Source organism: Garra rufa, chromosome 24, assembly GCF_049309525.1.
Source record: "Garra rufa chromosome 24, GarRuf1.0, whole genome shotgun sequence".
NCBI classification, from domain to species: Eukaryota; Metazoa; Chordata; class Actinopteri; order Cypriniformes; family Cyprinidae; genus Garra; species Garra rufa.
The window spans coordinates 35,765,016-35,786,157 of NC_133384.1; the positions used below are offsets into that span (position 1 = coordinate 35,765,016).

At 31.6% G+C, this 21,142-nt stretch overlaps 1 protein-coding gene across 1 annotated transcript in view; it reads right to left on the minus strand.

The window, feature by feature from the left end:
- The window catches only part of LOC141300326 (SH3 and multiple ankyrin repeat domains protein 1), a 79,028-nt gene that overhangs the window by 17,498 nt on the left and 40,388 nt on the right, over positions 1–21,142 (minus strand). The window contains exons 13-17 of the mRNA XM_073830629.1: positions 15,727–15,845; positions 15,456–15,569; positions 14,853–14,931; positions 2,289–2,371; positions 2,066–2,190 (exon numbers count right to left, since the gene is read on the minus strand). Of these exons, the coding sequence (XP_073686730.1) occupies positions 2,066–2,190; positions 2,289–2,371; positions 14,853–14,931; positions 15,456–15,569; positions 15,727–15,845 (520 nt within the window). The remainder of the gene's footprint in view (positions 1–2,065; positions 2,191–2,288; positions 2,372–14,852; positions 14,932–15,455; positions 15,570–15,726; positions 15,846–21,142) is intronic.

Below are 21,142 nucleotides of genomic sequence, written 5' to 3' on the forward strand. Positions count from 1 at the left end.
CATGTGACACTGAAGACTGGAGTAATGATGGTAAAAATTCAGCTTTGATCACACAAATTTAAAAATGTATTAAAATAGTAAACTGTTATTTTAAATTTAAAATAATATTTCACAATATTACTGATTTAGTGTATTTTTAAGCAGAAAAATTCAGCCTTCACTCAAAAATAAAGGTGCTTCAGAATGTTATAGAAGAACCTTTTTTGTTTAAATGGTTCCATAAAGAACCTTTAACAGCTCTTCTTCTTTAAGGCTCTTCAGATTATAAAAAGGTAAGAAAGAGATGGTTCTTTAAAGAACTTTTAACTGAATGGTTCTTTGTGGAACCAAAAATGTTCTTCTGTGGCATTTCTGTGAAGAACCTTTTAAAGAACCTTTATTTTTAAGAGTGTTGGTGAGAATAAAGGGGAAAAAAATCTTACAATTATAAACTTTTGAACATTTTCTATTTCTACTCTATTTTCGAATTCAAGTGACTTTTAATAAGATTTACACTGATGCTCAAAAATTTGGGATCAGTAAGATTTTTTATGTTTTTTAAGGCTGCAAAAATACCGGGAAAAAAGGAATATTGTGAAATATCATTACAGTTTAAAATAATGGTGTTCTATATTATTATATATTAAAATAAAATGTATTCCTGTGACGCAAAGCAAAGAATTTTTATCAGACAGTTTTCAGTGTCACATGATTCTTCAAAAATCATTCTAACATGCTGATTTATTACTGTTATTATCAATGTTGGAAACAGTTGTGCTGCTTAATATATATATTTTTTGAACCTGTGATTTTTTTTCAGGAAAAAGAACAGCATTTATATAAAATATAAATCTTTGCTACCCCTTTTTATCAATTTCACACATTCTTGGTAAATAAAAATATTCATTTCTTTCATAAAAAGAAAGAATAAACATTTACTGTCTCCAAACTTTTAGATGGTAGTTTATATTGTTAAAAAGATTTCTATTTTAAACAAACGCTGTTTTTTCAACTTTTTATTTGTTAAAAAATCCTGAAAAACCTCCACACAGGTTTCAACAAAATATTGCACTGCAAATTACTTAGATTTTTCAAAATCTTTTTTCCAGACAAAATATCTAAAAATTCTTAAATTAAGAAAGATTTTCTAGACAAGTAAAAATGATTGTCTTGTTTTCAGAAAAAAACAAGTCAAAATTAAGTGCGTTTTTGCTTGAAACAAGCTAAATAATCTGCCAGTGGGGTAAGAAAAATAATCTTGTTTTCTGTTTGACATAAGATTTTTTTTGCTTACCCCACTGGCAGATTATTTTGCTTGCTCTAAGCAAAAACTCACTTAATTTGGACTTGTTTTTTCTGAAAACAAGAAAATTATTTTTACTCGTCTATAAAATCCTTTATAAAAAAAATTCCTGCTGAAAATCACAGGAATATATTACATTTTAAAGTATATTCACATAGAAAACAGTTATTTTAAATGTAAAAAAAATTCTGTATTTTTGATCAAATAAATGCAGCCTTGATGAGCATAAGAAGCGTCTTTAAAAATCATTTTGATCCCAAACTTTTGAGCAGCTTGAGGTTGTTTTTTAAAAATAAAACTATATGTAATAATTATATAAGAAAGGAAATTTGTTTTGTAGTTTAGAAAAAAAGAGAATAACAGAAGTGGGCGTCTTAAGCATTATAATCAGACTTGATTCAAAGTGATTAAACATGATTCATGCCCTCCAAAATGAACCAGCTAGGAACCGTGAGGTAAAGGTGTTTGCTAACAGGGCGATGCATCTGAAGATGCATCAATAAAAATATATTTTTGCAGCACCTCATAGTCAGGATGGCATATACCGAGAACACAATATCTACGTCGTCTTCTCCTCCAGAATCAAATTAAAGTAGGTAACACAAGTATCAGTGAGGTTTATCACCTCTGTGTAGGTGTTAAGATTTGTTCAACACCTCTCAGACTGGAGACTATACCGCTAAACTAGTTTTGGCTTTTGCTGCTAACATTTTCAATGGCTTTTTATCTAATAAAACCTTGTTTTAATTGTTCATTACGTGTCTAAAACATTTCTTTGCTAACCTCGATCAGGAAGTCCCCCATCCTCAGGCCGGACCTCCACGCGACGCCCCCCTCGTCGACAGACTCGAGGTACTGCAGAGCAGGAAAGGCTGGAGTCGGGCTGAACTCCTCGACGGGAGTCTGGGCTGGAGAGCACATATCACAATCACGGATGTGATTCGTCTATGTCAAGCTGGGCTCTGTTATCAAACCAGAAAAGAGCTCGCTGATGTCCATCACTCACCTTTGGCCCCTCGGAGTACAAAACCGAAGCCTTCATTGTCTTTTTTCTGCAGAAGTACAGTTTTCTCCTTTATGATGTAGTCACTGTCAAAGAGAAAAGAGAGACGCTCATAAGAAAGACTTACAGATGTGCAGAAGTTTCTCTGACAGGATCAAGTTTGGATTAGAGCTATTGTAGTTAACTCAAATATATATGATAAAATAAATTTCATTTCATTTAGTTGCAACATTTCTCATTTTCATTTAGTTTAATATGACGTAAAATAAAAATGAAATAAACTAAACTAAAAATGAAATAAAAATGTATAAAAAGTATACATAAATAAGAATACATAAGAATTATTTAATATTTATTATTACTAATAATAATAATAATAAAAAACAAGCACAAATTAAAAAGGAAAATAAAATATTAAAAGTAATTATAAACATTATATATATATTTTTTTATCTGAGAATATCATTCTCAATTAGGGTTATTATTAACTAAAACTAAAATTATATATCAAACATTTTATTTTTTATTTCAAAATGGAACTTTTATATTAAAAAAACCTTTTTAATGTAAAAAGAAAACTAAATTTCAAATGTAAATATATATATATATATATACCAAATCACCAAGATTTTTGGTGGTCTAAACAATTTATTCTGAAGCAATATTTTCAGTGTTCTATGAGCTTTTACATACTTAAATCTGCATATTTTTATTTACCTTTGTAAAGGCCTATTTTTTAAAACGTTTGAAATGTATGCATCACCTTTCATGTCAAATTCTTACAATTTATTAATAAATTCTATAGGGCTGTTACCAGTCAGATTAAATAATAATAACATCTTAATTTAGTAAATCTTAATTTAAATACATTTATGAATATACAAATAAGAAATGTTGTGGGGAAAACGCATACTTTTAAACATACCAAACTACTCAGACTCAGACTGAAGATATTTTGGTGGTTATTTGACTAAAAATATTTAAGACCCATCGAATCTGAATTTAAGACATTTTAAGACTTTTTAAAGCCTTTTATTGGGAAATCATTATTTAAGACATTTTAAGACTTTTAAGGACCCACGGACACCCTGTTAAATTCAAGTACTAATTTACTAAAAGTACTAAAACTGAAAGAATACATATAGACATATGTGACCTTGGACCACAAAAATACACTATGGGTCAAAATTATACATTTTTCTTTTATGCAAAAAATCATTGGGATATTACGTAAAGATCATGTTCCATGAAGATACTTTGTAAATTTCCTACCGTAAATATATTAAAACTTATTTTTTGATTAATAATATGGCGATTTTCTCAGTATTTAGATTTTTCCACATTTTCAAATAGCTGTATCTCAGCCAAATATTGTCATTTTTATGACGTATAAATCTCAATTTCCAAAAATTGCCCCTTATGACTGTTTTTGTGGTCCAGGGTCACAAATAAAAAAAAAGACAAATACAACAACTACTTTAAAAATGACAAAAAATAAAAAAATATTAATTTAGTTAAATTATAATTATATATAACTAAAATAACACTGCTCTGAATCCACTGGAAAATAAATCTATTTTGGAACATGACAGCCAATTTCTACCTGTTTTTAGGCCGGTAAATCATCTTGGATCAGCTTCAAACGAGCTACAGTTTAAAGTGGTTAAGCTTTTTAGAAAACTGTGACTGATCAACCAGTTAATATCCAGCTTTCATAAGCTAATAACCAGCTTGGACCAATCACAAACCAGCTAGCTACCATGTTCCTAAACACAGCTACTAGCTGAAGCTCAAAAACAGAAATGATTCAGAAATGTCATGTATGTTGGGTTTACAGTAGCAACGGTAGTAACTATGGTATTTTGGCGGACACTATGGTTACCATGGTGAGTAGACGTGTGCAGCTATTTGAGCGCAAAGACAATGACAGTTACAGACTAGCATTGTGTTTTGTCAGCTCAGCTCTTATTATGAACATAGCTGTATGTTCTGACTGAGATACCAATGCAAAATATGATGCTTAAAACAGCAGGACTTAGTTTAGATAAGTTGCAAGAAATTCACATCCTAATTTTTTTTCAAATATTCCATTTTGGTTGAGGAAACATTAAAAATGCCACTTTACTTAATGTGAGTAGAACATTCTGTTTGCTAACAGTGTACATGCACACAACCTTTATATAAAGTAATCCAAAACTTTAAGTCCAAAAATTAGCTTTAAATGTACTAAATGCACTAAATGTAGTAAATCTACAAAACGAATGTCTCTTTTCTATTAAGTAAAGCAGTCCTTCTTATTTCTTAAAGTTCCCATGATTCTAGAGATCCATCATAGAAGCAGCACAGAAAGACTGACGACCCACAGAATTGGCAAACACAAGGCATAACGTTATCTAACAACAAATGTATCAGCTGTACCTGAATGACAGGGAAAATATTGTGATGCATAATGATGATATGTTTGGACCGAGCAACCATCCGTTTAAATGCATGCATATGCATTGTTATGCTTTATATAAAATGATTTGCAAACAACAGTTTACTGAAACATTATATCAATTTTTCTTCTTCAAATTTCTAAATGACAACTGTAAATTATTATATATACCAAATTATTTTCTTAGACCATACTGGGGTCTGCTTAACTAATACTTAACAGTGCTGGATAGTAACTGACAGTAATCTGGAATACGATAAATTTAGTAGATTAGTTTAGTTAGTTAGATTAATTAAAATATATGTGACCATGGACCACAAAACCAGTCATAAGGGTCCTTTTTTTTACATTGAGAAGCTGAAACTAAATAAGCTGTCCACTGATGTATGGTTTGTTAGGATATGACAATATTTGGCTGAGACACTACTATTTGAAAATCTGGAAGGGTGCGAAAAAAAACAAAATATTAAGAAAACCGCCTTTAAAGTTGTCCAAATTAGGCTCTTAGCAATGCATATTACTAATCAAAAATGAAGTTTTGATATATTTACAGTAGGAAATCTTTACTTAATATCCTAATGATTTTTGGCATAAAAGAAAAACGGTAATTTTGACTCATATAATGTATTGTTGGCTATTGCTACAAATATACCCGCGCTACTTAAGATTGGTTTTGTGGTCCAGGGTTGCATATTAAATTTTAAAATGCTCATAATCAGATTACAGTTATTTTTTTATGGTTCAAATGATAATGAATTATTCGTTTTAATGCACTTCTTTCATTTACCTCGGTTTGGGAAACCACAGAGTAACGTAATGTTTAATGCATTTCTTGATGTTAAAAACAGATTGACTATGTTATTTCTCTTAGCTTTTTATAACAATAATCCCATTCAAATCTATAAACACATCAGGTCAAAAGAAACCTAAAAGTAATCTATCTAGATTACATTGCTCATGTAATTTGTACTCAGTAACAGACTGCAATTACAAAGTAATTTACGCAGCACTGCAGACAACATTCTTTAGACTTTAAGTTTGTATTTAAAGCTACTTATAAGCTAAAAACCAAAACCCTACAATAGAAAAATGTTTACAATTTTAGAATGAACAAAAACTGAAATTTTCCCAACCAAATACAAACTGTATTTCCTTATCTATTGAACAGATTTATGTAAAACGAATTAAAAAATACATACAAACTACTACAAAAGAAAACATTTACTATTTTAGAATTAAAAAATCAGGTTTTGTCAAATGTACCATATATTTATGCCACATTTGATCAATCCAGGAGCATTACAACAACCTAAAATAGTAATATTCAGATTAGCAGCGATGGAAAACTAAAACAAGTTCAACTTCTGTAACTAAAAAGATTAAGTTTTCCATAACAAAATCATTACATGACAATTTCACCCAATTTCCTACTTAAAGAGTTCTTATCAGCATCAACACATCGCATCTGTGAGCCATAAATGATGAAGAGTTCAGACTGAGCAACCAATCGTTTAAATTAATACATGCGATCTCATATAACTCGTCTGTTTCACATCACAAATGCGTCACTGTACTATATTGAGGTAACACACATTTACTTAACTAAAAGACTTAAATAAGACTAATTTTAAATGAACCCAAACCTAAACCTACTACAAAAACTTAAAAATAAAAAAAAATCTGTAAAAATGTACCAACTTTAAATCCACATATCCATGCCATATTTGTGGGAATCACAACATGCAAACAAATTAACACTCGGCTTATCAGCGATGGAAAACTAAAATAAGTTAATTTTCTCAAATGAAGATTACAATTTAAAACCTTGAGCTGAACGTTTTCATTTTTTAATTACGCTTATGATATCCCATTACAAAATTCTCACATGACAAGTTTGCACATTTTCTAGTTTTGATATGTTTACAGTAGCAAATTTACTAAATGTCTTCATGGAACATGATCTTTACCTAATATCCTAAGGATTTTTGGCATAAAAGAAAAAAACGATAATTTTGACCTATACTATGTATTGATGGCAATTGCTACAAATTAACCCGTGCCACTTAAGATTGGTTTTGTGGTCCAGGGTCACATATTAAATTTTAAAATGCTCATAATCAGATTACAGTTACTTTTTATGGTTCAAATGATAATGAATTATTCATTTTAATGCACTTTTTTCATTTACCCCAGGTTGGGAAACCCTGGAGTAATGTAATGTTTAACATTTCTTTCTATATCTTACAAATATATAAACACATTAGGTCAAAAGTAACCTAAAAGTAATCTATTACTCCCAACTAGTAATTTGTAATTAGTAGCAGACTGCAATTTCTAAGTAATTTAAGGCGGGCGTACACGGTGCGATTTTTGAGGTCGTACGAGCTCGCATGCGATTTTTTTTAATATCAGAGGAAATCGGCTCTTCTCGTATGGTGTGTGAGAAATTACGAGACGAGCAGAGTGCCTTACGAGCACTTCCCGACCTCACGATCATTTTTAAACATGACAAAAAACTTCGGAAGCTGACGGCTGACGGATTGAACGAGCCGATTTGTTGATCAAACTGGAAATGACCAATCAGAAGCTAAAGAAAAGAAAACCACAGAAGAAGATGAACATGACAGCGCCACGCAGAAAGAGGAAAACTCGCTGAACTTTGGCAAGAACAGCGAGCGCTGTATGATGAATCAATCGGTGGTTGATCACCTATTGTATTGCTAGCTATAGTGGTGGCCAACTAGCCCCCTCGACGTGCATAATACTACTTTAAAACATACATTACAATGCTGTACAGTGCAGTAGCATTGCAGTTCCAATGTCTTTAATGCATATGCTTGTTAGCACTGCTGTAGAGGTGAAGTTTTGTCAAGTTTGCAACGAGTGTACACACGCAAGGGTGATCAGACGGTTCCTGCATGTGTAGCAAAGTGTCATGGCTCATATTTTTTATATGCAGTTATGAGATAGACAGAGAGCAGTTGCATTTAACAGTACATACACAGTATATTATACGCAGCCTTCCTCTCAGAATATGATTGCCTCGGAAATCAGCAAGTTTTAAAATCGTGCCGTGTACCACTGCGTCCGTAAAAAAAGTCACTCGTGACGTGTGCGTGGCCATACGGTTTCCGACCGTCCGAATTCGCACCATGTACGGCCGCCTTTACGCAGCACTGCAGACGACATACTATATACTTCAAGTTCTTATATAAAGCTACTTATAAGCTAAAAGCCAAAACCCTACAAAAGAAAAATCTGGAATTTCCCAACCAAACATAAAACTAAATGTCTAGCTAACGGACTTACGTAAAATGAATTAGAAAACACATACAAACGCCTATTTTTAATTTTACAATTACAAAATCTTTTGTCAAATTTAGCACATATTTATGCCACATTTGATCAATCCAGGAGCATTACAACGAGCTCAAATAGTAAGATTCAGATTAGCAGTGATGGAAACCCAAAACAAGTTCAACTTCTGTAACTAAACAAAATCATTACATGACAATTTCACCCAATTAGAGTTCTCAACAGCATCAACACAACAGCGGAGAATACTGTGAGGCATGAATGACAAAGAGTTCAGATCACATATAACTCATCTGTTTCACATCACAAATGCGTCACTATACTACATTGATGTAACGCATACTTACTTAACTAAACGACTTATACAAGACTAATTTTAAATGAACCCAAACCAAAACCTACCACAAAAACTTAGAAATAGCAAAAAATCTGTAAAGATGTACCAACTTTAAATCCACATATTCATGCCATATTTGTGGGAATCACAACATGCAAACAAATTAACACTCGGCTTATCAGCGATGGAAAACAAAAATAAGTTAATTTTTGCAACTGAAGACTACAATTTAACACCTTGAGCTGAACGTTTTCCTTTTTTAATTGCATTTATGATTTCCCATTACAAAATCCTCACATGACAAGTTTGCCCATTTTCTAGAAGTTGATCCGTCTCGAATCTTAATCCAAGCCGGCAGCAGCATTTTCCTACTTAAACACCGTTCCCAACGGCATTACATATCGCATCTGTGTAGGAATGACAGCGGGAAAGATAGTGATGCATAAATGACGATACGCCAGCGAGACTCACACACGTTCATGCTGTATTTGATCAACCCCCCAGCATCACAACTTTCTGTGATGTACTGTGTGTTTCACACACATACACACACACACATACATATACACCCATAGTGACTCATACCCTTTCAATGACTCAAAAACACACATACATGTCATATGAACTCATTTACAAGACTAAAACACACACAGCAAAAAAAAAATTCTGACATATCGCCGCCGTATGTACGATGACAGCCACATTCACGACTCACACACACACGTATAGACACATATAAACACACACGCACTGTAAGAGAGAGAGGGATCTGATTTACGATAAACGACCAGACTGTACACACACACACACACACACACACACATACAGATGATATATACTGTATATGAAAACATTGATTCTGCTCAACAGTCTGTCTGCTACCTCTTCAGAGCATCCATCTGCCTCTCTCGCTCTCTCTCGCTCTATCTCTCTCTCCGCAGCGACAATAAAAGAACGGAGCAGCCGATACCTGTAAATGAACCAGACGCTGCGGTTCTGGGGACCGAGCGAGGGCCATGAGGATGAGAGGGAGAGAGGGAGAGACAGGTCTTTCTCTCCGTATCCCCCCATTGCCATGTCCCCCCCTCCTCGGAGTCCTCCTCCTCCTCTCCGGCCCCTCGTCTCTCAGCGCGCACACAGCCAGAGGAGGAGAGGAGAGAGAGAGAGAAAGAGAGAGAGACACCGAGCGAAGCGAGACACTACACGCTTAGGAACGATGGAGGAGGAGGGAAAGAGAGAGAGAGAGAAAGGGAGGGTTTAACAGAGCTCACATTCAGTCACTGCGACATTCAGAGAGAGACAGAACGAGGAGGGGTTGTGTGAAAAAAGAGGAGGGAGAGAACGATAGAAACGAGTGTGGGAGAGAAATATGCTTTAAAGGAATAGTTCACTCGAAAAACTGAATCCTGCGCTCGTTTCAAACCTGTGTGATTCTCTTTCTAACGTGGAACGTGAAAGGAGATGTTTAGATGCACGTTCACGCTGCTCTTGTCCATATAATGAAAGCATAGAGTGAGCACGTGGCCTCCTGAAATCATGAAATGCATTCATGCAGTTGGCGGATGCTTTTATCCGAAGTGATTTGCATTGCATTAACAGTACATATTTTATTGCCTGGAAATTTAACCCATTGCATTGCAAACTTCATGCTCTACAGTTTGAGATACAGGAATGCTCTGGACCAATTTTAATTGATACATTTTCCTATTGCAACAGGTTTGATGCCAGTGATGCCAAAAGTAACTTCTTGATAGCTTCTGGTTTCTGGTTACAGTTTTTGTTGTAGCCAAAAACAGCATCAAAATATGTGACCCTGGACCACAAAACTAGTCTTAAGGGTGAATTTTTTTTAAATTGAGATTTATACGCTTAATAAATAAGCTTTCCATTGATGTATGGTTTGGATGAGATACAACTATTTGAAAATCTGGAATCTGAGGGTGCAAAAATATCTAAATATTAAGAAAATTGTCTTTAAAGTTGTTCAAATGAATTTCTTAGCAATGCATATTACTAATGAAAAATTACGTTTTGATGTATTTAGTCAGAAATTTACAAAATATCTTCATAGAACATGATCTTGACTTAATATCCTAATGATTTTTGGTAGAGATGCACTGATTGCAATTTTCTTGGCCGAATCCGATTTACAATATTTTTGTATATTTTTGTAAGTGTGACCTGCCGATGCTGATTTTTGCTGATTCCGGTTTTCTTTCTAAGGTTTTAGGTACAAGAATGCAGGTTTGAGATACAAAAATGCCCAATTTTAATTTATGAATTTTCCTATTGCAACAGGTTTGATGCCAGTGATGCCAAATGCAACTTCTTGATAGCTTCTGGTTTCTGGTTACAGTTTTTGTTGTAGACATAAAGAGCCAACAACAGCTTCAAAATATGTGACCCTGGACCACAAAACTAGTCATAAGGGTCAATTTTTTGAAACTGAGATTTATACACTGAACAAATACGCTTTCCATTGATGTATGATTTGTTAGGATAGGACAATATTTGGCTGAGATACAACTATTTAAAAAAATGAGGGTGCAAAAAAAACCCTAATAATTAAAAAAAAAAATTGAAGAAAAGTTGTTCAAATTAAGTTCTTAACAAGTAACTTCTTAATAGCTTCTGGTTTTTGTTGCAGACATAAAGCGCCAAAAACAGCATAAATATATATATATATCAAATGGCCTCCTGAAGTCTTTTGATAGCTTTGCATGAGAAGCAGACTGAAAATGCATTGCATGCATTGCCTAGGAGTTAAACCCATGGTGTTGCAAACGCTAAGCATTGCAGGAATGCTTCATTTTAATGCTTCATTTTGCATGAGGAGCAATGTAAATGTTATCCAAAGTGACTAATAATGCAATCAAGGTACACGTTTTATATACAAATGCCTGCATTACATGCTAATCAAACCCTGGTGCAATAATCTACTGTTTGTGCTAGGAATGCTTAATTTAAATAGTTAAACATTGATTATTTTTCCTGTCGCAACAGGTTTGATGTCAGTGATGCCAAAAGCCATTTTTTAAATGCCATGAGACACAGCAAGAATATAGCAATATAATGACTCAACTGCTTTTATGATACTTTCACGGTGCTTTTCTGGCCTTGACAGCTCCAGGTTATAGTCTATTTTTGTAGTTAATAAAAAAAGGGCCAAAACACACCATAAAAGTCTTTAAAAGTAGCACAGCATATCTGCGTGGCGTTTCTCACTGACGCAAACAGAAATGAGATTTCAGAGCTTTGATAGAGAAAAAGATATTCAGTCAATAAGCGACTTAAATATGGTGTGTTCTTTAGACTTAGCTTCGGACTTCCGAAGACTGGGAAATAATGAGAATATAGACCACTGTTCAAAAGTTTGAGATTAGTAAAATCATTTTTTAAAGAAATTAATCAGTAAGAACACATTAAATTGATTTAAAGTGACAGTAAAGTTTCAAACATTTCTTTTGAACTTACACATAATTATGAAGCAGCACAACTGTTTTTAACTTTGATAATAATGATAAATGTTTCTTGAGCAGGAAAATCAGCATATTAGAATGATTTCTGAAGGATCATGTGACAATGAAGACTGCTGAAAATTCAGCTTTGATCACAGAAATAAATGACATTTTAAACTATATTCATATAGAAAACAGTTATTTTAAATTGTAATAATATTTCACAATATTACAGTTTTTATTGCATTTTTGATCAAATAAATGCAGCCATGGTAAGTGGAAGAGACTTTAAAAGTCTTTCTGAAAAACTAACAGCGTTGTGGTTTGGAACGACATGAGGGTGAGTAAATAATGACAAAATTTATATATTTTTGGGTGATCTATTCCTTTCATAGAGAAGCGAAGATAAATTGTGGGATTTTGATGAGTGGGTGAGAGATGCGAGCGGATACTGGTATTCACCACAAACACTCGGCCTGCATGGCAACAGATGATCAAGACAGCTTATATGTCCACGGACGGACACACACACCCATGCATGCATACACAAATGCAAAACACAATGTATGCACACAATTTTACATATCCACTGCAAACCGACCGTTTCAGCTAATGCACGGAGCATGAGAGAGAGACAGATCAGAGACGAGAAAGCGGCAGCAGAGAGACAGCAGCGGCTCACACCGCATGTGTTAATATTCCACATGAGAGCCACAGATCCAAACATTGTTGTGTAATTTTTTGAAAGTGGCTGTGACATTTGCATAGCCGTCTAGTGGAGGCAGAGACTCGCTTTTCGCACCTCCCAGCAAACGTTTGAAACAGGAAGCAGCCGCTAATCTTTTTTGTGGTGAATGCATCTGACAAAAACCTATCGATAGATTTCACTGGATCAACAAACCATTGCTAATATAGAAGCACAATCTAAGTGACACCACTTCAGGTTTAACAGGATTTTAGGTTAGTTTTTAACATATATTATATTATACAACAGTTCTTTCTGGTCCTTGAATCTGATTGGCTGATGAAAGTGTGATATTAGAGTCCAACAGAAGGTTTTTAGCCGAGAATGTACTTGTTTTGACTTCAAACTTTATGACTTTGTTAATAAAGATAACTTTATTTTTATTAAAGTTATAATAAAAGCCTTACCACGGCCAGATATTCTGGAATTTACTGCTGGTTCTGATGTCTCTTTAGTGGTTAAACATCTAAATCTAATCTAGCCGTAAATCTAACAGGTAGTCTTTGGTCTAATTAATCTATTATTTGTTCCAGAGCAAATAATTTTGGCCAAGGGCAAAATCTCATCAAGTTATATTTTGTATAACTTTAATTCTGTATATCAGAGCGCTGCCTTTTTACTTTTGACTGAATTGCCTAACAAGTTCTATGATGGCTGTTGTTGTTGTTTGTTAAATGTGACCCTGGACCACAAAAAATTTTGAAAGCTGAATAATTAAGCTTTCCATTGATGTATAGTTGTTAGGACAGGACAATATTTGGCCAATATAGAACTATTTGAAAATCTGTAATCTGAGGGTGCAAAAGAATCATAATATTGAGAAAATCACCTTTAAAGTTGTCCAAATGAAGGTCTTAGCAATGTATATTAATAATCAAAAATTAAGTTTATATATATATATATATATATATATATATATATATATATATATATATATATATAAGTCAGCAGTAAAGACTTTTATGTTGAAAAATACTTTACTTTTAACAACAGCTTTCAAGTGGCAACCAATAAATGTATTACAGTACATTTCAGAAATTATGGAATATTAACTAATAGTTTGGAGTCAGTAAGATTTTTTTGAAAAAAAATATTTATAATTAGAAAAGGCATTTAGAAATGATTTAAATTTGAAATAAATGCTGTTCTTTAGAACTTACGATTTTTATTTTTTTTAAATCCTGAAAAAATATTGATTTGGTTTACACAGAAATATGCAGCAGCACAACTGTTTTCAACATTGATAATAATCATAAATGTTTCTTGAGCAGTAAATCAGCATATTAGAATGATTTCTGAATGATCATGTGACACTAAAGACTGAAGAAATGATGCCGAAAATCCAGCTTTGATTACAGGATAAATTACATTTTAAAATATATTTATATGTAAAACACCTATTTTAAATTGTGACAAATTAAAAAAAAAAATTTTTATAGAACATTTCAAATAAAATTTAAATTAACAGTTTAAAAGTCTATTTAAAGGGATAGTTTACCCAAAAGGCGTGACACCGCAGGTGAATAGGGTAAAAAAACAACAACTAATAGTTTACCTTACTTACCCAGTTAAATGATTATATTGATAATTGCAAACATTTTTTTGTATTACAAGTTTTCTAAAACGTTAGTTAAAATATGCAAATTAGCCATTATTTAATGAAATATGTGCTAATTTGCATACATTTCTAGTATAAAAATCTTAACACTGGATGAAGTCAGTTTCAAATTTCAAAAATTCAAATTCAAAATGTTTTTTTTTTTACATATTAGAGTGAAATGTTTTTACAGAGGGGTTTTGGGTATCTCATTTTGTCACTCCATAATTCAGAAAAAATTTAGAACAGACAAAATTTTTTTTTTTTTTTACCATTTTTAGGGAAATAAAATGTATAAAATCAAGCAAATTATATATGAACAAATCCCTCTGTAAAAACCTTCGGAATATAGACAGGAATAAAAACGTAAAGTTTGATGTGCATAAGTGTTACTGAAGTGGAGATTTATGGCTCAGTGTAAGAGAAAAAATATGTATTGTAATTGAAATCTATTGACACAAATAGATAAAGTGCTAAAAATAAACACTTAACAGTGTCTGTTGGGTGTTTTCATTCCACTAGTCTAAAAAAAACTTTATGAAACACCAAAAAGCCTAAAATCTCAAACTTGACAGGTGCATGAAAAAACAGTGTTTTTTGCCTGCAGTGTCTCCCCTTAATTAAATTTTAATTATTCAAAATTTTAACAAGTGAATTCAGATTCCATTCTGTTCCCACCTGGGCACTTCAAGACCATCGTACGTTCCTACTGTGTAATGACGAAACAGTTTCCTCCTCGCCTTCTCACTGCGGCTCTCTGAAACACACACACACACACACACACACACACACACACACACAGTCCGACTGTTAGCACGTGTAGGCGTGTATATCTGTGTAAGTGGAAGTGTGATGTATTCAAATTGATGTGATTTTGCATATTCGTGTGCTGTTCGCATGAAGATTATGTGAGTAGGCAAATCACCACAGGGAAAAGCTCTTGGGGACGTCCTCAAAAACACAGAAAAGCCCCATAAAGGATTCATTAAAAAAAATGAAGGATTATGGTTTGTTGATAGTTATTACATATAGCTTCATTTAAGTAGAACAGCAGGATTAAAATTCATAAACTGAATATAGACTGCTTGATCTTGAGAGATTTCAATGAGAAGTGTTTTAGTTTATATTGTCCAGACGATGGCACCTCTTCAAACCCAAGTGCTTTTTGAGACGCTGTTGAGGCTTACATAAAGGCTAATTTATTTCTACTGTATCTTGTTTTGATCTAAGAGACACGTCTAAGATATTAAAGAGAGCTGAGGTGTGATTTGTATGCAGTACCTGTTTGCTGCTCCTGGTTTTGGGGCAGCACCTCTTCTACACAGTCCGCAGGAAACCAGCCTGTGCGGCCCTTCACTGTTCCTTCCCAGAATCCTCCTTCACCTACACTCAACACTGAGAGTGTTTGACAGAGCTTTAATGAACTTTAAATATTTCAATTTGACATTAAAAAGCATTCGAAATATGCAAAAGAAGAAGAATGCAAGACGGACTTGATTTTATCATGCAACTCATATTGACTTCAAGAGAATGCCATGAAGAGTCTCCTGACCTTTGACCTTGTCTCCTTTGCTGATGTTGATCTCACGGTCACCATGAGCGGAGTGAGAACGTGTCGCCACAAACACGCGACCCGGAACGGCGCTGTACAGGCGTTTCCTCTGACCTCCTCTACAACAGATACAAAAACACACAGACTGTTATTCTCGTAATTCTGACTTTATTTACAAAATATTTCGACTTTATTCTCGTAATATTTCAACTTTATTCTCGTAATACCGACTTTATTCTCAAAATATTTCGACTTTATTCTAGAAATATTTCGACTTTATTCTCTAAATATTTCAACTTTATTCTCGTAATACCGACTTTATTCTCAAAATATTTTGACTTTATTCTCGTAATACCGACTTTATTCTAAAAATATTTCAACTTTATTCTCGTAATACCGACTTTATTCTCAAAATATTTCGACTTTATTCTCTAAATATTTTGACTTTATTCTCTAAATATTTCAACTTTATTCTCGTAATACCGACTTTATTCTCAAAATATTTCGACTTTATTCTTAAAATATTTTGACTTTATTCTCTAAATATTTCAACTTTATTCTCGTAATACCGACTTTATTCTCAAAGTATTTCAACTTTATTCTCGTAATACCGACTTTATTCTCAAAATATTTCGACTTTATGCTAAAAATATTTCAACTTTATTCTCAAAATATTTCAACTTTATTCTCGTAATACCGACTTTATTCTCAAAATATTTCGACTTCATTCTAAAAATATTTCGACTTTATTCTCGTAATACCGACTTTATTCTCAAAGTATTTCGACTTCATTCTAAAAATATTTCGACTTTATACTCGTAAAACCGACTTTATTCTAGAAATATTTCGACTTTATTCTCGTAATACCGACTTTATTCTCAAAATATTTCGACTTTATTCTCTAAATATTTTGACTTTATTCTCTAAATATTTCAACTTTATTCTCGTAATACCGACTTTATTCTCAAAATATTTCGACTTTATTCTTAAAATATTTTGACTTTATTCTCTAAATATTTCAACTTTATTCTCGTAATACCGACTTTATTCTCAAAGTATTTCAACTTTATTCTCGTAATACCGACTTTATTCTCAAAATATTTCGACTTTATGCTAAAAATATTTCAACTTTATTCTCAAAATATTTCAACTTTATTCTCGTAATACCGACTTTATTCTCAAAATATTTCGACTTCATTCTAAAAATATTTCGACTTTATTCTCGTAATACCGACTTTATTCTCAAAGTATTTCGACTTCATTCTAAAAATATTTAGACTTTATACTCGTAAAACCGACTTTATTCTAGAAATATTTCGACTTTATTCTCGTAATACCGACTTTATTCTCAAAATATTTCGACTTCATTCTAAAAATATTTCGACTTTATACTCGTAATACCGACTTTATTCTAGAAATATTTCGACTTTATTCTCGTAATACCGACTTTATTCTCAAAATATTTCGACTTCATTCTAAAAATATTTCGACTTTATACTCGTAATACCGACTTTATTCTAGAAATATTTCGACTTTATACTCGTAATACCGACTTTATTCTCAAAGTATTTCGACTTCATTCTAAAAATATTTCGACTTTATTCTCGTAATACCGACTTTATTCTCAAAGTATTTCAACTTTATTCTCAAAATATTTCGACTTCATTCTAAAAATATTTCGACTTTATTCTCGTAATACCGACTTTATTCTCAAAGTATTTCGACTTCATTCTAAAAATATTTCGACTTTATTCTCGTAATACCGACTTTATTCTCAAAGTATTTCAACTTTATTCTCGTAATACCGACTTTATTCTCAAAATATTTCGACTTTATGCTAAAAATATTTCAACTTTATTCTCAAAATATTTCAACTTTATTCTCGTAATACCGACTTTATTCTCAAAGTATTTCGACTTCATTCTAAAAATATTTCGACTTTATACTCGTAATACCGACTTTATTCTCAAAATATTTCGACTTCATTCTCAAAATATTTCGACTTTATTCTCGTAATACCGACTTTATTCTCAAAGTATTTCGACTTCATTCTCAAAATATTTCGACTTTATTCTCGTAATACCGACTTTATTCTCAAAATATTTCGACTTCATTCTCAAAATATTTCAACTTTATACTCGTAATACCGACTTTATTCTCAAAATATTTCGACTTCATTCTAAAAATATTTCGACTTTATACTCGTAATACCGACTTTATTCTAGAAATATTTCGACTTTATTCTCGTAATACCGACTTTATTCTCAAAATATTTCGACTTCATTCTAAAAATATTTCGACTTTATACTCGTAATACCGACTTTATTCTAGAAATATTTCGACTTTATACTCGTAATACCGACTTTATTCTCAAAATATTTCGACTTCATTCTAAAAATATTTCGACTTTATTCTCGTAATACCGACTTTATTCTCAAAGTATTTCGACTTCATTCTAAAAATATTTCGACTTTATTCTCGTAATACCGACTTTATTCTCAAAGTATTTCGACTTCATTCTAAAAATATTTCGACTTTATACTCGTAATACCGACTTTATTCTCAAAATATTTCGACTTTATTCTCGTAATACCGACTTTATTCTCAAAATATTTCGACTTTATTCTCAAAATATTTAAACTTTATTTTCAAAATATTTCGACTTTATTCTCAAAATATTTCAACTTTATTCTTGTAATATCGAATTTATTCTCAAAATATTTCAACTTTATTCTTTATTCTTTATTGCCAAATGCAAATGTGCAAAGCTTGTCACATCATACCCAAAAAGACTTGAGGCTGTAAAGGTGCTTCAACTATTGTACTGAGTTAAGGGTATGAATGAATGTACTTATTTCAGTGTTTTATTTGTAATAAATTTACACCAAAATAATGACAAAGCAAAAAAACAGATTTGCAAATTTTACAAACTTATTACAAATAAAACACTGAAATAAGTACGTTTTGCTGTTAGACCTTTTCTGAGAGGAGTGTGCCTTTCTAAATCATACTCATTCAAATGAATTTGCCAAAGCTTAACTCCATTCGAAGTGTAGTAACATCTAGTAGCAATATGAATGCTCCTGAGCTAAATGTCAAGTGTCCCAAAAAAGGGTATGAATACTTATGCAACGGGATCTTTTCAGTTTTTTATTTTTAATAAATTTGCACAAATGTTAAAAACCTATTTTTTGTTTTGCCATTATGGAGTAGGGAGTGTAGATTGATGTGGGAAAAAAAGTAATTTAAAGTAGTTTAACATAAGGCAGCAACATAACAAAATTTAAAAAAAATGAAGGGGCATGGATAGTTTCACAAGGCACTGTTTATATATACACAAACTTATAAAAATTAACAAAAAACACAAAACAAACCTAAAATTAATATATTTAACATTTTATTTTAAATAATGTATTACTTTAGTATTTTTTTATTTTCTATTTATAATGTATTTATTTATTTAAACCTTATTTTTATTATTATGTATGTATTTATTTATATATCTATATTTATAAATATATATTTATTTTTATTTATTTTGTTTAGTGAATTGGCTTGTTCATAGTTTATGTAAATGAAGAAAAAACAAAAAGACTCACTGATTCAATTCATAATCAATTACATAAACCAGGTTTGTGTACTTTTACTCATGTTGCTAATAAAAATAAACTAAAACACATAAACCTAAAATAAAAATAAAAAATTACTAAAATTAAAAATTAATAAAAAGTATATAGAATTCCTACAAGTTTTAAAATGAGACTGAATAAAAGCTAATTTAACATGTCAATAAATACATAAATATATAATACTAACACTGGGACAGACAATACAGTAATGTAAACATGCAGGCAAAAAGTTGTATCTTGTCCAAAGTAATAAAAAATAGTGTAGGCGGGTGACTTTGTGCGTTAGTGCCAATGAATAATGTTGGCTCGTCTTTGTTTAATAGGGTAAGTTTCCAAGGATTTGATGCAGGAATGTGATTGTAATAACTCCTTAGTATTTGGATCTCAACTATTATTGAACACCGTGGGACCGAACCCTCATAAAAATATTTTTTTCAAGGATGTTACTGAGTGTTCAAGACTAGCTGGACACAAAGGTTAAGAATCCACTTCTAGTCTAGAAACTATGTTTTTAGCATGATGATTGATGCTTGTACACAGCTGAAAGTGTTTGTTTCGAAGCCACTGAGTAAGAATTAACTCAGTATGGCAGTGGCGCTTTGGCCAGAAGCCGAACAGAGCAAATCACGACGTGCAAAATAGTGAGTCAGAGCTTCTGTAATGTACCATAAGAGAGCAACAGAAATCAGCGCTGACAGTTTAACATATAAAAACAGCACAATGATAGAGGTAAAGATCTAAATGTGTATTTACACTGAAATTCGTCCATATAATCAATGACATTTTTCTGGTTATCAATACAAGTGGTTTTCCTGTAAAGTCGCCCTGATGTTCATGCTAATGTTAAGTGAAACCGTCTCAAACGCTATAAGCTAGAATACAGTATGATGAATCTCTAGACAAAATGTCCAGGTCATGTTTTGCCTCAAAAGAAAAAGAAAGAAATAATGACATTTGGCTTAAAATCATTAAATATCATTAAAAACAAAAACAAAAGCATTAAAATGGTCGTAACAATTAGTGTAAGCACATTTACCATTCTTATTACTTTATTGCATCCACACATTTTAGATTTGCATTTATATTTTGTTAATTTAGGTTATTATTACTACATAATTATTCTGAATGGTTTTTAGACCACTCATGTTGTATTGCCTTTAATTAATTGACTTTAAAAATAGAAACAACAACAAAAAAATATATAGTAATTAGAAATTTAATTCTGATTTTAATATATAATTTTTTTTATATAAATTTCATTCTGATATATATATATATATAAAAAATTATATATTAAAATCAGAATGAAATTTCTAATTACTATATATTTTTTGTTGTTGTTTCTATTTTTAAAGTCAATTAATTAAAGGCAATACAACAGAAAATTAAATTAAATTAGTAAATTAAAATTATTTTAAAAGCAATATAACTGATATTAAAGTTGATTAAAAGGGATAAAAATGTCAAATTAAAATATTAATATATATAAAAATTAATTAAAATATTAAAATACTTCTAAAGTAAAAACAATTAAGATAAAGCACTTTTTATGTTTATAAAATGTGTGTGTATATATATATATATATATATATATATATATATATATATATATATATATTTATTTATTTTTTCTAAAATCTGATTCTAATTACTAAAATACAATGTTTTTTGTTGTTTCTTTTTTAAAAGTCAATTAAATAAAGGCAATACAGCAGAAAATGAAATTATTAAATTAAATAAATTTAAAACCAATACAACCAGAATAGGGCTGGGCAATTTGGCTTAGA